Source organism: Canis lupus, chromosome 7 (genome assembly GCF_011100685.1).
Source record: "Canis lupus familiaris isolate Mischka breed German Shepherd chromosome 7, alternate assembly UU_Cfam_GSD_1.0, whole genome shotgun sequence".
Taxonomy (NCBI): domain Eukaryota; kingdom Metazoa; phylum Chordata; class Mammalia; order Carnivora; family Canidae; genus Canis; species Canis lupus.
The window spans coordinates 4,646,271-4,662,354 of NC_049228.1; the positions used below are offsets into that span (position 1 = coordinate 4,646,271).

A 16,084-nucleotide genomic window follows, 5' to 3' on the forward strand; every position below is an offset into this window, starting at 1 on the left:
CGCTTTGGATATACAGCTAAATAGGAATCGTTAAAAAATTCTTTCTTCAAATATTCCTTTTAACAATTAAAAAAAACCTCATTCCTAAATATTTGTTTTTCTTTCCACTTGCTCCTTTGTTTGTAATATCATATGTAATTTGAACTATGCAAAGATTGGATCTTTTCATAGTTCGGGATATATTTGTATACTTCAATAAATTTGCTCATTGCATAGCAAACATGTAAACTTACAAAGGATCTATAAATTTTTCCTTAATAATCTAAAAAAGTTGCTGAAATTTTACATGATAGTTTATTTTAAGGATTTTTTTTTGTAATTTGTGTTTTCTTTGTTTTTTTTTTTTTTAATACATGGGTCGATTGACCACAACAAATAAAAAAGTCACGAATAGTTAAAAACCAAGTAAGTCACTTTATCCTAGACTACCAGAATTTAACCTCCTTCTATTGTTTGGATTTCTTTTTCTAAGGATGACAAGTTGGAAATGTATTGTGCTGCCTCTTAAGACAGTGTTCAAAAGTAATTTCAACAGTGTGTATTTAACATAAAGTTAACTATGTTTGCATCAAATAAAATGTTTATTAATGAAAGCTATTTATCATACAAGAAACAGCAAAGATAAGTCATCATACAGAGATGTACACTAGAAGTGACAGATGTAAAAGTGCATGCAGAGATTTCTGTTTAAAAAGGAAGTAATAAACAATAATACTAAAATTACTGGGTTTTGATCCTATACTCTCAAATGAGTGATAGCTTCTCTTTGAATTTACAATTGGAAAATGCCATTAACAGATAGGACTAATACACATTAGCAAGCAGGTGAAATGGATGTTTTTGGACTTTATTTTACAATTACTGTGCTTGACAAATGTGTGGGATTTTTTTAGCAATAATAATTTTCTTCAAATATGGGGTGGGCATATTACTGCCAGGTTGCTCTGGTTTATACACGGCTTATCTAATCTTGTTTTAAACCACATAACTCTAAGCCTCCGTTTGTGTTAGACACCATAAAGAACAGAATTTTTGTTAACATTCAGTATATGACATTTAGGTCTCTCTGTCTCTCTGTCTCTCTCTCTTTTTTTTTTTTTGGCTCAATAGATTTTAAAATGTATGATTATCATAACCTAATATTGTCTTTGTCTTCACTGCAGTGGATTTCCGATCAAACTTTTCCCCTTCTTTTAATACTTTAGGGAATTTTCAAACGTCGGGATGTTTGGCTGTAATGCCCCAAGATTTGTTCTCCCTGAAAAAAATCATAGTGACAATTTATTAACTACAGAGCAACTTGGCTTTTAGGGGTCTGCAATTTCTATTTTGATTTACAAATATCCATTTGTGCTCAATAGACCTACTATTAAATCTTAATCATAGTTAAGTTTCTTTTCATGCAATTACTTTATCTGCTAATTATCTTTTTTTTAATTCTAAAAATTGGGCGGAGTCAAATCGGTGGGGCATTACTTTTATTATAAGAAAATATATTTAAAGGTAACTCTAAGTTGAATTACATTGCATATGCAATGATGTGTACATTTAAAATGAATCAGAAGTTTGGAAGTCTGAAAACTTTTTGTATGTTTGAATATCTAAAAAATTTTCTGTATTGCCACCTTAATAGCTTTTACAGATAGATATTGGAAACACACTAGTACAGTTAAACCTTAAATAAAACTGAGGGGAAATAAAACTCCTTAGATTCAAAATGGTTTATTCACACAAATTTAATAGGATATATCACAATTGTTTGGTCCATAAATATTTAGGGGAAATAGTTTCTATACAATGCATTTATCAATAAACAAAGAAACATGGACAATTTTGCTAGACCACTTACTGTACTATAAACACGAAGCTCAATATATAAGATTATTGAATTTATCAACTATATTTGAAAGAGTGCACAACTGCTTTCTATGACATGTTTGTCCCCTCTAACAGGATACACCATAAAAAGAGTTTCGGAAATAAGAGGTAAAACAGTACAAAACTAGTGAGGTGTCAAAAGGGCTTAAAACAGTTAATTTAACAAACAACACATATATCCTGATTTTTCACAAACTTACTTCCAAGTTATATCATAAGGCACATAGGAGAACTGAGTTATAATTAGTCTACTTAATAAAGTAGATCTATAGTACCATACATTGTTCTGTCAAAGAACAAAATTTATAAGTATCAATATTTTACCTGTAAAAGTGTATTAATAAGATCTCAGCCTTACCAAGGTTGTTTGGTCTGGTTAGTGGTAAATGCCCAAAATGTAATAGAAATATGAAAAGTCAAGATTTAAGCTCCATATAAGATGATAACCACACTTGCTAAATATATAATGGCAATCACACCTTTCTTCTGTTACAGTGTTAACTTATCTTCCATCATCTTTTTTTAAAAAATAAGCTACTTTCTGTGCTAATTTTCTAAAGACCCTGAGCAAAAGTTACAATAATGCACTTTAATGTGGGCAGTGAACTGTCAATATGTAACCACACATTTATACAGCCAGAAGGACACCTTTAAAACCTATTAAATAGCCACTTTGACCACCAAAGGAGATTTAAGGGGTCCAAAAAGTGGAAAATATGTGCAAAGTTATTCTTAACAATCCACTAAAGCAAGACATATATCTTGACTTCTTTTTTATTTATTTTTCTTTTAGGAAATCCACAATCTAATTGGTATTTAACTACAACAGAAGCATATAGATGAACATTCACCACTGCCCAGACCATTAAGATTTTAGCTTAAATTAAAAGAAAAAAAATGCTACTGTAAACTAGGAAATATATTCAGATCAGCATCCACAAGGCTTCTGAGTTTATCTACTTCAAGACTAATAACTTTAAATCTATAATGTCAGAAAAGGTTTTCTTTTCTGATAAATATATCAACCTATGCAAAAGTAAAATAAAGCAAAACAAACCAAAGATTTCTTGTTGTTGATATTAGTCTACTAAGGTTTTTTTTTTTAAACATTATTCATATAGAATGCCAGATACAATATCATGGTACAGCTGAAGCCAATTAATAGATCTATTAATTAAATTATACTGATTTTTTAACTTCTTAAAAAATTATATTTTGCTTATTTCCATTTTCCCTAGGAAAAAAATTAATTTAGAAAGAACGGTTTTACAACTATCATTTTTAGCTTTAGGTTAGAAGTATAGAATTTGAAACACGATATGGAATTTTCATAGATACACAGGGAGTTTAAGTAGTTTTCAAATGTTGAAAAGCCAGTAACTAACTAACAAGTTTTGCTGGGATGTACATCCCCAAAAGAAGGAAAAATCACATTCTCAGAACACATTTCCCACCTAATTGATCTTTAATATTTGGAGCTGCTATAGATAATGCTTTTGTTTAATCATATTCCTCACTTGTAAGAGAAAAAAAGAATCAAAACATGCTTTCAGTTTGAAAATTAAAAAAAAACAATGTGACGTTTTCAAAATTCCATAAGTACACACAGAGTTGCACGATTTAAAAAATGACTTTAATTAATGATCTGATTCTTTATTAGCCTAATCATTTCACTGGGAATATGATTATTTGCTCATCATAATACCAGTTTTTTTTTTCTTCGAGATTCTGGAAATAAGTAACATACAATTTTAAGAGGCACTTATTAGAATAATTCAAAAAACTCCCCTTACCAGCTGAAAGATCTAATTTAAAAAAAAAAAAAAAACAAAACAGCTAATACACTTTGTAGACAAAAAAAAAAAAAAAAAAACACTTTGTCAAGGAGACAATACTGTAAACTCATTTGCCAAGTGGCTGCAGATGCTACACACCAAGCTGTTGTTCTTATTTCCCAAGTATCTTGTGGGTCAGGAAAAAAAAAAAATCTTGCAAATAATAAAATAATAATAATTAGAAGAAGAAGAGGAAGAAGAGGAAGAATTAAGAAAAAAACAAAAAACAAAAAAAAACCAATGTTAGAAAAGGTTCGTTAAGGTAGTTTGTGAGGGGCTTCCAGATTCGTGGCTGTCCATGTTAGAGGTCACGGATGTCACTACAGTGATAGTGGGATTGGTCAGGTCTGTTAAAGTGGTCGCAGTGCCGGGTGGAGTAAGAGCGCCGCTGTCTGCTGAAGGCGGGGCCGGAAGCGACGTGCCATCAGCTTTATCAACACCCCCATTCTCCTGCCGCAAAAGGTTCCTTCTGAATTTGGCTCGAGCGTTTTGGAACCAAACCTGCAAACCAATCCCAATTGATTTCTTTACCGATGTTTATTTTATACTCCTTTTTTTTTTCCTGTCTCTTTCTTTCCTTTATTATTTTTTTTCTTGCCTTTTATTTTTCTTGCCTTTTATTTTTTATTTTTTTTTATTTTGGGGGGGGGGAGTGTGTTTTCTTTTTAAATAGAATTGTTTGTTTTTCTGGCTTTTTTTTTTTTTTTTTTTTTTTTTGCTTCCTTTTAAAACAGAGTGAGGCTACAGATGCTCTCTCAACTGCATAGAATCTCCTCCCCACCCCACCCCAGCATTCGCAAGTGCCACTTGGGATGCTTAAGTGGAGAAACCATAGAGATGGAGGCACACAGGTAAAGGGGGGATATATATATATATATATATCCTGATGCCTTGACTGTTGGTGATCTTTTGAGGATGGGGAGAGGCAGGGTCGTCGAAAGTTTCGAAAAGGAAGAATGATCCATATGAAATGGACATCACAGAAACGGATTTCAGGAAGTAGTCTTTGCATAAGGAAAAACCCAGGGCCACAGACCCCAAGCAGCCAGAAACTGGTAAAATTTTAAGGGTCTGTAATTTGTCACTAAGAAATAGAAAAAGATCACAGGTGACCCACAGCAACCCACACTAATTTCATTAGCTGTCTATTCTGACCACTATGAGTTTAGGAGAACAACTGGACAGCAGATCTAACTCCTAATATTTAGTTTCCAAATATGGTTTATTGAAACAGGAAGACACTTGCTAGAATTGGTTGCTGAGACACTGACCGCGGTTGTGGCTTTTCCAGAGTTGAAAATACAGGGTCGATCTGCATTTAGAAGGCCATGTCCTGTGAGTGAGCCTGCCGAGAGTTTGCTGCTGCGGTAAAACAGCACCAGCAGGTCCCCCTCAACTCTGCACCGAGCCTAGTGTGAATGGAACGCTCTAAAGCCACAATTTTACAAATAACATCAGCCACATTAGCAGAGCAGGGAGGCAGGCTGTGCTGGCTCTGGTGGCCCCATCTCTCCACCTACAGGGAGAAGGTGGCTGCATTTTAGAAGATCCTGGGTCTGTCTTTGGGCACCCCTCCGGGAAGCCCCTGCAAAATTTCGGCCTACCCTCTAGGGAGATAACTAAGGTAAACTAATGAAGAGCAGCACAGGAAATATCTGTATTGCTCTGAACAGGGCAGCAAACTATTTTTCCTGGCAAGGGTAAGGGAGAGGTATACACAGCCAATGATGGAGGTTTCTTACCTGCAAGACTCTTTTGGTGAGGCCTGTTTTCTGAGCAAGCTGTTTGAGGTCCTTGGCATCCGGGTTGTGGTTGATGGCAAAGTAGGATTTCATGGTCCGGAGCTGGTGGTGCTTGAAGGAGGTTCGCATGCGCTTGGTCTTCTGCGAGGGTGGGTAAGGCTGCTGATCCCGGTCCAGGTGGTCTGCCTCATTCTCGTTACAACCTGTTGTGGTAACAGCGAGCAAACAACAGCTCAGGGGCAAGTCGGGCATTAGCTGCGGTGGTGGCAGGCTGCGCGATGCTACGATAATAAAGCACCAGTGGGAAAGGCTGTCCCCCCAATTATAAGCGGTGTCTGGACAAAACAAAGAGGTTAATTGCCCAAGTCAGCCAACCCAGTCTCTTAATATGGACACAACCAAAGTTGATGTGATAGAAAAAAAAAATATTAGATAAATCCTCTCTCTTGCATAATGGTTGCTAGGAAGCTCCGGAAGACCAAGAAGCCATAAGTGTGAAAGAAACACCCAAGAATGAAAAGGAAAAACTCGAATATATTTATGCACGTTGGCACCTGCACTTCCACACACACTCACAGTTTCTAGAGACCCCACGTTTTGTCTGTTTGGGAAATGAGGTGCACTATCTGAAGGCACTATTCTTTACCAGGGGGGATATGCCAACAGTAATGTCACCTCTCGCGAATCAGAGTTCCTGAGAGACCTCCAACTGCGGAAGAATGTAACTCAGTTCCAAGTTTTCACTTTTTCTGATATTCCTAGAGTCTTCGCAATCAGGGAAAAAGGTAGAAAGTGGCTGGAGAAAGGGGAGAAGTTGCAAAATACAAATTTGTAGATTTCTTCTGTAATCCCAAGGTTATCATTTTTTTAGGATTTTTTTTTTTTAGCTGTAACTGGTTAACGTTGGGCAATCCCAAGAAGAAAATAGTTTTCCCTTGGCGTTATTTTAATAAATATTTCTGAAAGAGAGGGAGCCCAGACTTCTCTTCACTCAGTTCATGCCTGAAGCGCTCCCCACAGCTCACAGTTCAGAGACGCTGATGGCACTTACTTCTCCACTTAGATCTCGGCCCTTTTCGCTGTGGATGTGTGTGAGTGGGATTTGAGCTGTGCCCCCTGGCTGGCCTGGCAGGAAGAGGGTAACATCTCTCTCCTTGCAAAAGCCCTGCTCAGCATTGAGGGCAAAACAACCCAGCCTTTGAAGCCAGCCTGAAAGTTTTTATCCCCGGGATGTAAAGTTGCTCATTTAAGAGGCTATTCCCAATAACCTACTGGCTCTGCAAAGAAACTATGATTACAAAATGAAAATATTTGGCTAAATATTTACTGATTTAGCCAACCTCTCAGCTTAAGGGGCATGGCAATTTTTTTCCCTTTGAATGCTTACTTCAGTTACCTATATGGGGCATTTTCAGATCAGCTCGCACTACATTTTAGAACATTACAATAGAATATCTAAAATAAATCTGATCATGTCACTTGGTGGGGGGCAGACAAAACCTGAATCTGAAGAAAGTAAGGCATTGCTTAATATTAGCTCTTCTGCTTGATAAAATATTATTTGTCTGCTATGCTCTGGTTAGAATTATGTTCTAGAACTTATTTTTGATAAGTCAGCATATATACAGAAACAGTAGTTTTGGTCATCAACCAAGAGGCCATCACATTTCCTCACAAAACCCATTTAACAAGAAACTCTCTCTAATGTAAGAAGACATTACATTAAGCATGAGTTAATGTCTCCTCTGTTTATATTTCCACAAGACACCTAAGTAGGAGGGCACATTTGGCAAAAGAGCAGATTAATTCGCTGAGAAAAAGGTTATGTAACATTCACCTTTGGGTCCCCTAAGTCAAGCAACAGGGCCAGGGCTCTACAGCACTCCCCGGGATTTTGAATCTCTGATCGTCAATAAAATTGAGTGGCTATTAATGAAAAATCAAGTCAACTTGAATGGAATCCAAGCTAGACACACACATACAAATGTTGAGCATAGACTTCCTAAACTGCAGCAGAAAAGTAACATGTACTCAGAGATAAGAGAAAGAATATATTTTACATTTTATCCTATTTTAGCCCAGTGGGGATATGTTGGGTTCAAATATTCTACAGAATTGTACTTTCATATCCTCCAATGGATGAAACAGCATCTTATGAGCTACCATAAAACGATACTTATCTCCAGTAAACTGAGCTATATTTCACAACCAGATTATAAATGTGCCCACAAGAAAATGGTCAAAGAGGGGCACCTCAGTCTTTGGAGGCTTCTTCAAATAAGGTTTCATTCCCATCATATGTCAGTAACACGTAACTTTTCCTGAACAGCACATCAAATCCAATATTACACTTGGGATAGAAGACTTGACCTAGTGTTGAAATAACTCCCTGAGCCACTCCCTCGCCCCAAGATAATGTTTTTTAGAGATGAATATGAGTCCTAACCTCACTACGTACTTCATTGGTCTTTAAAAATGAAGTTTGTGAAAAATAATCGTAGAACAGTTTGATTAAATTGCTTTTCTGAGTATGCATCCTATATTCATTATTGGTGGGTAAAAACTCAGCAGATAACCTGAGTTCATTAAACACAATAATGAGACTTGTTTCCACGTAGACTACCATCCAGTGTATAAGGAGATTGTTAGCTGTTCATTACCCAGATATTACTGTCTGCTTTTCCTGCGACGGTGTCATCGTATTATTCAACTTAAAAGAGCAATCTGTGTCTTCCACAGAGTAACTCAGTGCATTATCCTAAATTGCTTGTGTTTAACTACAAATGCATTATACAAACTTGCAAGTGATTGTGTGTCCCTAGGGTGTACTTCTAAAGCTATATGTGTTTTTCCCCCTGAATTATGACATGAAATGATAACGCTCTTAAAACTCCTTTAAACATACACCTCTAAGTACACGTCTGGCATTATAAAGTCAGTGAGAAGATCTAAATATTTTTTTCCCAGTCACTTACGGAGTGGTCACCTATAGGAAAGAGAGTTTCTGTTCTGAAGGTGTGTAACCTTCTGAGAACTAACTGATCCCTGGGAGACCACTAGGGGTCAGTGCCAGGCTAATTTAACAACCATCAGGAGCTTTTTGAAGTTTGGAATAGAAGAAAACCTAAGGAAGGGAGATTTTTTTTAAAACCAGCAAAAAAATGTAGTCTCCCCATTAATGCTAAATTACCCAAATCAGAGCTGCCTATCGGTCAGGAAATCTTCGTCTCACCCCTGGTGGGGGAGGGCGGGGGGGGGGGGGGCGGGCTGCATTTCAATGGCATTCCAAATAAACTATGTCTCTTTCTGAAATATCTGCCCGGTATCTACACAAGGAGGCATAAACTAAATTAGGAATATTCTCATTAAAAGGCATTTGCCAGATGTCAAGCACTATGTGATCTTTGCCAAGTTTCACATCTTCTCTGGATGTCTTTGAACCCTAAACACATTTTCTGACCGTTTAAAAAAATATATATGAACATATAAATTAAATTTGTTTCGTGTCAATGTTACTCTTCCTGAGACTGGTTTACGTTTAAGCAGAGATGGCAATATAAGATCCAGAGAAAGCTAGAATAACGAGTTAAAACCATGTGGCCCATTTTACTTTCTACCCTTTAAAATGTCTTAAATTTGCTGAAGCTTTTCTTTGGCTACTTCTGTAACAAACCGGCATCGGATCCACAAACATTTAGTTTTTAGTGGTGGGGTTGATTTCTAGTCGCGTATCTTTAACCCGATTTCTCCAGATTATTTTCACCTGATTTTAAAGAGGGGTCTATTATTCATTTGCATCCCTAGGGAAAAGAACCGGAAAGGATGGGGTGGATGCTAATTAAAAAAGCATCCAGTCTGGGGTGGTGTGATGTGCAAACTGAGGGTGGGGAGGCCTCAGAACCCTGTCCTCCCGCCTGAGCAAACCAGCATCACCTTTCTCAATCAACCTCACAGCAGCACTAACTTGCAAACTAAATACCTAAATGGGAGAAAATTTTCTCTTTCTTTCTTTCTTTCTTTCTTTCTTTCTTTCTTTCTTTCTTTCTTTCTTTCTTTCTTTCTCTTTCTTTCTTTCTTTCTTTCTTTTTCTTTCTTTCTTTCCTTCCTTCCTTCCTTCCTTCCTTTCTTCCTTTCTTTCTCTTTTTTAAGAAATAAATGTGCGTGCTCTAGGTCTCCTCCAAGAAGCAGGGGAAACTAAATTGCACCATCCTTAAGACTCCCCGGATCTTGCCAATGTAAAGTAAGATCCAAGGCAAAATCCAATTTGGCTAGTTAGATGACATGACCAGGCTTGCTTGGGGGAGCCAGAAATCTCCACCCAGGGCTGAGGGATCCCCTCTCTCCGAAGGCCCTGCGCTCCTTGGGGGGGGATCCCCGGCCCCTTGGTCTCAGTCTCTCGTCTAATTAGGGCTTTAGGGCCTTGGTGAGTGGCTCGAGATTCCGATGTCATCTTCCATTAATAAGGAACAATTAGTGCCCCGCCTGTCCCGCTCCCGGACCTTGCATCAAAGCAGACGAAATGAGCGGCGGGCCGCTGGGGCCCCAACCTGAGGCGCAGGCGGAGGCGCAGCAGGGGGGGCAGGACCCGGGGCTGCGCGAGGCCCTAACGCGGCCTGGTCCCGGTGGGGGCCCTATGAACCCTCCCGGGTCCCTAACCCGCGGTGCCCAGCCCCAGCCGCTTGCCCGCACACCTCGGCGCTCGGAGCCCCACTGTTCCTTCCAAATGGTTCACACTGGCCTAGCTGAACCACTGATCCGAGGGCACCCCGGTCCCCTACCGCTGAGCATCAAAGGGTCAGGCACCGTACCAGGCAGGGGCCACCGGAAGGCAAACCCCAGCAAGATCTGTGTCCTGGGATGGCCACCCGCTGGCCGGTATCTGGGTGCTCCCGGTAACAGAGCGGGGTGGCCCCAGAGAGGTCCTCAAGCTCCCTCCCGATAGAATGCACCCCGAGCCTGAGTCTTCTGCCTCTGAGATTCCCACCCAGGGCCGGGGGGACCCTGCCTGGGGACAGCAGTCCTTGGTTTCCTAACAGTTAGGCTGGGGCGGGCCAGGCGTCCTTGCCCAGGGTCTGGAAGTCGGAGCCTCCGTCCTGCTTGGAGTCAGACCGACGGACAGCGGCCCTCTGCATCCGGCCTGGGGCGGGGGGGACGGCGAGCCGAGCAGACTACCAACCGCGGGAAGCCGCGAGAGACTGACAACGGGTAGGTGGCCCGCACGGCGGGGAGGGACGTGGGCTCCGGGCCTGCTGCCTGCATCTTGTCTTTACTTAGAAGGCGGGTGGAGGCCAGAGGAGCAGCCTGTCACTCCGCTGCGCCTCCTCAGCCGGCCTGCCCTGGGGTGGCCCCGGGCCCGGCTGTCGGGGCGCCTGGATGAGTCCCCTGACCTACCTGGGGGCAGCCAGCTCAGCTGTGCCAGCTGTGCCAGCTGTGCTGAGGGACTCCCACCCCTACAGCGGCTTTTCACCAACATCAGGGATTTGGTTTTCAACACTCTGGCCAACTGTGTTCATGATTAACTCTGGGCTGCTGACCACAGCCTCTGCTCCCTCTAGACGGACTGGAGTTGGGCTCTGATCACTTTTTTCTTTCTTTCTTTCTTTTTTTTTTTTTTTCAGTATATAGGAAAACCTCCTCCAGGATCTATAATTTGGCCTCCACACAGGAATTGCCCTGGGGCTGTTTTGCTCCAACTGGGAACCAGAAACTAATGGGCTCATTAACTAATGGGCAACAAGGATTTGGCTCCGGCCTGTTTGGGGGAAGTCACTGCAGCCCCTTGGTCTTGAATGTGTTTTTTTGCCACAACCTAAATAAAGGTCCCCCTCTCCCCTCTGCATTTCTCCTTCTTCCCCTCTCTCCCCCTCTCCCTCTCTCCCCCTCCGAGTGAAAGGGAGCTGGACCGAGGAAGCCAAACACCCTCTGGCTACCGGATCTGGATCTGGGGTCTCGGAGGGGAAAGGCGCTCTAGGGAGTCCTCCTCGGGACCCCGCAGGGCCAGGGCCCCCGCAGGAAGGACCCACCTGAGTTGTAATTGACGATGTCCACCCCCAGCGCCGGGCTCTTCCGCTTCCGCGGCCGCCCCTTCTGCACGGTGCCCGTGCCATTGAAGTAAGGCAGGGCCAAGCCGCCGCTCTTGGCCGCCAGCTCGGTGTAGCTCAGCTGCGGTGGGTACTCCCCTTGCAAGAGGGTCTCGAAGTGGGCGCGACAGTACACCAGGCTGTCCTTCATGCCGAAATGGTCGCCCGTGGTCAGGGTCTTGTTGCAAGTGGAGCAGGTGAAACAGCTCAGGTGGTAGACGGAGTCTCGGGCGCGCATGACCATCTCGGAGGCGGAGATGCCAAGGTGGCAGCGGGCACATCTCTGCACAGAGAACCTTCTGGAGAGGGAAAAAAAAAAAAAGAAGTCAGGGCCCTGGGTGAGGCAAAGGCAGGGCCATCTCCCACCCTTGACACCTGGGATTTGGTCAGCAGTGGTCCAAGATTGACACCTAGGAGGCGACGGTGAGAAGAGGACACGGGTCCATTTGGTCATTAATTTTATTTGCTTAGTGACCTGCTCTGGTGAGCAGGACAAAGAACTCTTACATTAAAATTAGAAGCATCAGGGAACATCCTCAGTTTCCTTCTCTGGGAAGTTAAGATTAAAAAGGAAAACCCAAACAAACAAATAAGCCAGGAAAACAAAACAAAACAAAACAAAACAAGCCACACTAGCGAACTCAAACGCTCCGTAAAGAATATTGAACTGTGATGCCAAAGGAAAAGAGTTTCATCCGTTAAAAAACGTTCTATGGAGGGTGGTATGATTATTATTATGATTATTATTTACGGCTGTGTGTGCATGAAGGCATTCAGAGAGACGCTTTTGCAGAGGAAATCTAATTCTTTTTAAGTCACCTCTCCCCCTTTGATTGAGAGCAGAGCTAGGTCACTTGCAGGTAGTTCTCTTCCCCACTCCAGAAAAATAACTGGGAAGCATCAAAAAAAAAAAAAAAAAGAATCCGTGGAGTTTACACTGCAGGCTAGCCGGCACGGTCCCAACTAGCAGTAAATGGAACTCAGAACTGAGCGGCTTGGGTTTCGCCAACCGCAATTTTTCCCTTTTCACGGTCCTATACGTGGTCTCCCGCCACCCCCGCGCAAACCTAACACGCGGTGTCGGCGGCCCCGGCCACCAGTTCAGGTCCCTGGTGCGGATCTCATCCAGTTCGTAGTAAACGGAAAAAAAGGAAAGAAAAAAGAAAAAACCACCCGCTTTCGTCTCGGTGGACAGACACCTATTCACTATTTCCCGGCTTCTCCAGATGCCCCGTCCTGAGCTGCGAAGTGTCGGGAGTGGGTGACAGACGCTCAGCGGTAGCTCCAGACCCTGGGTGTCCCTCCCACCCCTCCTCGGCGCCCTCCGGGGGTGGCGCGGCGTGAAGGTGTCGGCAGTGGCCCGCCGGGGCTCGGGGCTCGGGGCTCGGGGCTCGGGGCTGAGGGCTGCACCCCGAGGGGGCGAGAGGGGGCGGGCCGCGGGGAGGCTGGCTCCCAGGCTCGGGCAGGTGGCCCCGCCAGGTGTACCAGGTGTACCGGGGCGGCAGGAGGGACGGGGGCGGGAATACCTGTAGTAATCCTCCTTGCAGTAAATGCTACCGTCCTTGGCGAAGCAGGTGAGCTCGGACTCGAGGGCCAGCTTACATTCACAGCACTTCAGGCACCTCAGGTGCCACTGTTTGTCCACAGCCAGCAGGTAGTACCTGTCGGAGATCTTGCCCCCGCAGCCGGCGCACAGGGCCGGCTTCTCCGGGCTGAGCGGGGGCATGCCCTGCAAGGCAAAGCACGGCGCGCCGCTGAGCATCCGCGCAGCTCCCTCCCCGCCGCGCGGGGTCCAGCAGCCCCGGGGGCGCGGCCGGGGTCGGGGGCGGCGCGGGGCCGGGGTGCGGAGGGACGGAGGGACGGAGGGACGCAGGGACGCAGGGACGCAGGGACGCAGGGAGCGGGCGCGAGGCTCCCCTCCCGCGACCACGCACTCCCTTTCCGCAGCGGCTCTCCGGGGACTCTTAACCCCCAGGCAGGCCGGCCGTCTCCATCCTCCCTTACGCCCTAGAGATGTGCCGTCCGCCTCGAGCCTGTTCTTAAAAATGCCAGGAGCGCACCGGAGTCTAGTTTGGCGGATGCTCCCCAACTCGAACAGACGTGCTAGGAAATTGTGGCTTTCGGCGCACACGAAATAAAACAACGGAGGTTTTTGCTGGGGGACGGAAAGGGGCTTTGAACGAACACAGATGGTCTTTAAACCATTCCGTTTCTCTAAGTTCTTAGAGGCAGCTTTCGGTCGGAAGGAAGGCAGAGATGATGAGCCCTGTGCTGGACCGGGGTATTTGGGGCCGTTGTCTCATTTGCAGGGAGATGGAAGGGCCTAAAGCGCCCGTCCCCAGCAAGTCCCCCTTTCCCGGCACTAACAGACCCCGGAGAGCTGGGTCCGGACAATCTGTTTAGTGCCCCAAGCCAAGCGTCACCCGCCCTCCCGCTCACCCACCGACCCGGCTGAAGGGGAGTCCAGCCCCGCCACGCGATTCGGGTGGGGGATGCTGCCTTTTGGTGTTCAACAGGAGAGCCACAAACAAGGAAAAGGGGGAAGGAGAAAGTGACCCCCGGGCACTTCCCTCCACACTAGCAGGAACGGGGCGGACTTCCCCACAAAACTTTCGCGGGCCTGGAAAGGTAAAGTCTGGTCCTTTGCTCAGACCAGGGGCCCTGCACTCTCCCTTCGTGCTGCAAACGTGGAAGCACAAACCCCAAGCACCACCGGGCCGCCCGGGGCAGGTTCGAGCTGCAATTCCCGGGGTGATGCCCCAGGACCTACACAGCTCCGTGTGGCTGAAAGCATTTCCGGAGACTTCTGCACTTTTCCCCCCTCTGGCTCCTAAGTGGGGAAGGGAAGCACGATGCTTGGTAGCTGGGCTCCTTTATCAAGTGCACAGGAATCTTATTACTACGAGTAGGAGTAACAGCGGGAGCCGATCACCTCGCGTGAGGGTTGTCGCGCGTGGGCTCGGGGTGTTCCTTACCACCCCCCTCCCTCCACGTTACAGCCGCCCGGGCCCGGAAGCTGCGCGCAGCCCTGTTTCTCTAGAGGGGCCGGGCCGGGCTGCCCGAGACCCCGGGAACCGCGGGGCGTCCCGGGAGCTCAAGGTGACCCCGGCGAGCCCCGGCATCACCCGCAGAGGCTAGAGCCACCTGGGCTCCCGCGGGGCCGCGCGCGCCCAGCTCGCCCTCCCGGCCGCGCCCCTGGCCCGCGGGCAAGCGGGGGGCGCCGGAGCCCCGAGTCTGAGGTCTGCAGCGGGGGACACCCCCATGCGCCCCATCGTCTCGCTCCCGGCCCTCCCGGGTCTGCCGGGAGCAGCGGCGGCGCAGACGAGCGAGCTCAAGGTCGCAGTTGCGGAGACGTTTCTGGTCCGAGGAGGGGTGTTCTCAGCCCGGCAGGCAGGCGGAGCGGAGGAGAGCCACCCGCCCGCCGGGCGCGGACGTCCCGAGGCCCCCCATCCTCCGCGCGGCCCGCCGGGGACTGGAGGCCCGACCCCGCGGAGCGCGCACGGGCGCCGGGCAGCCGCGGCCCGGGGGCCCCTCCTTACCGCGTCGCGGCCGTTGAGCTGCGCGCCCTTGGCCAGGCGGGCCTCGGTCTTGGATCTGCGCTCCATCTCCTCCATGATGCCTTGGATGTGGCCTCCGGAGATCCCGTGGAAGAGCATGGCTGGGGGACGGAAAGGACACGAGTTGTCTTCGGCTCGGCACCCCACTATTTCCATATACACACGCCCGCGGCTCTCAGCTCATCCGAGGGAAGGAGCAGAGGCGCGGCCGGGAGCTGCGTGTTGCAGGAGCAGGAGCGCAGCGACGCTCGGGGACGGAGGGCAGGAGGGACAGAGGGAGGAAGAAAGACGCAGACGGGGTGCAAAGCGGTCTGCTTGGAAAAGGAAGGGGGGGAGGAAAAGAAAAGGAAAAGAAAAGAAAAAGAAAAAAGAAGGAGGGAAAGGAGCCCAGTGGCTCCCTGAAGATGTGCAGAAAACAAACAAACAGGGGCGGAGGGAAAAAGGAGCCGGAGAAGGCGAATCTTACTGCTCCGAGAGAGATCGAGTTACTAATGTGAAACAACTGCAGCGGGGGGAGGAAAACAAAATCTGGGGAAGAAAGAAAAATAGTTTTGAACACAAAGAAAGAAAAAGAAGTGCTATTTTCAGCGGTCCCTGGCTGCTTGCAAGTTCCCAGTGCCTGTAGGTTGGGTTGGGGACTGCTCCTGCCGTAGCTGTGTCCAATTTGTTAAGAGACTAAAGCCAGCCCATTTTTGATAATTTAGTAGGAGGAGTTCTCTCCCCGGAGCTGCCACGGATTTTTATTCAGACAACAAAGACCTGTCATACTCCTCTCAACCCCCTGGTGATGGGCAAGCAGGGACAAACATTACAAAGGGGAGGGGGCTGAAGGGGGGGTAGTAGGAGGGGGTATTTGTTCCCCCCCAACATACACACTCACACACACACACACACACACACACACATCCTTCCAAGAGTTCCCAGTAATCACATTTTAAAGGGGGGGAGGGGGAAGGAGCCCTTATTGTGCCCGCCCTGCTACAGGAGGCAGA

General features: G+C 46.3%; 1 protein-coding gene across 2 annotated transcripts; it reads right to left on the bottom strand.

Annotated features, from left to right (window-relative positions):
• Positions 1-306: 306 nt before the first annotated feature.
• Positions 307-15,750, bottom strand: LHX9 (LIM homeobox 9). 2 transcript variants are annotated; one of them, XM_038541974.1, is made up of 5 exons: positions 15,075-15,750; positions 13,062-13,264; positions 11,479-11,834; positions 5,456-5,658; positions 307-1,258 (listed from the first exon to the last, which is right to left on the bottom strand). In XM_038541974.1, exons 1-5 carry the CDS (start codon positions 15,246-15,248, stop codon positions 1,202-1,204), a joined length of 993 nt encoding a protein of 330 aa, XP_038397902.1. In that variant the 5' UTR covers positions 15,249-15,750; the 3' UTR covers positions 307-1,201. The 2 variants fall into 2 exon arrangements, with proteins under 2 accessions (XP_038397902.1, XP_038397901.1); XM_038541973.1 differs by lacking the exon at positions 307-1,258 and adding an exon at positions 1,265-4,214.
• Between the last annotated feature and the right edge of the window lie 334 nt (positions 15,751-16,084).

Bases quoted from the DNA above. Each gene is read 5' to 3' on its own strand.
- LHX9 (XM_038541973.1), bottom strand. From the start codon at position 15,248: ATGGAAATAGTGGGGTGCCGAGCCGAAGACAACTCGTGTCCTTTCCGT. The intron at 13,265-15,074 runs GTAAGGAGGGGC...TTTGCCTTGCAG, and splicing joins AGCTCAACGGCCGCGACGCG to GGCATGCCCCCGCTCAGCCC. The intron at 4,215-5,455 runs GTAAGAAACCTC...ATTGGTTTGCAG, and splicing joins TCACCAAAAGAGTCTTGCAG to GTTTGGTTCCAAAACGCTCG.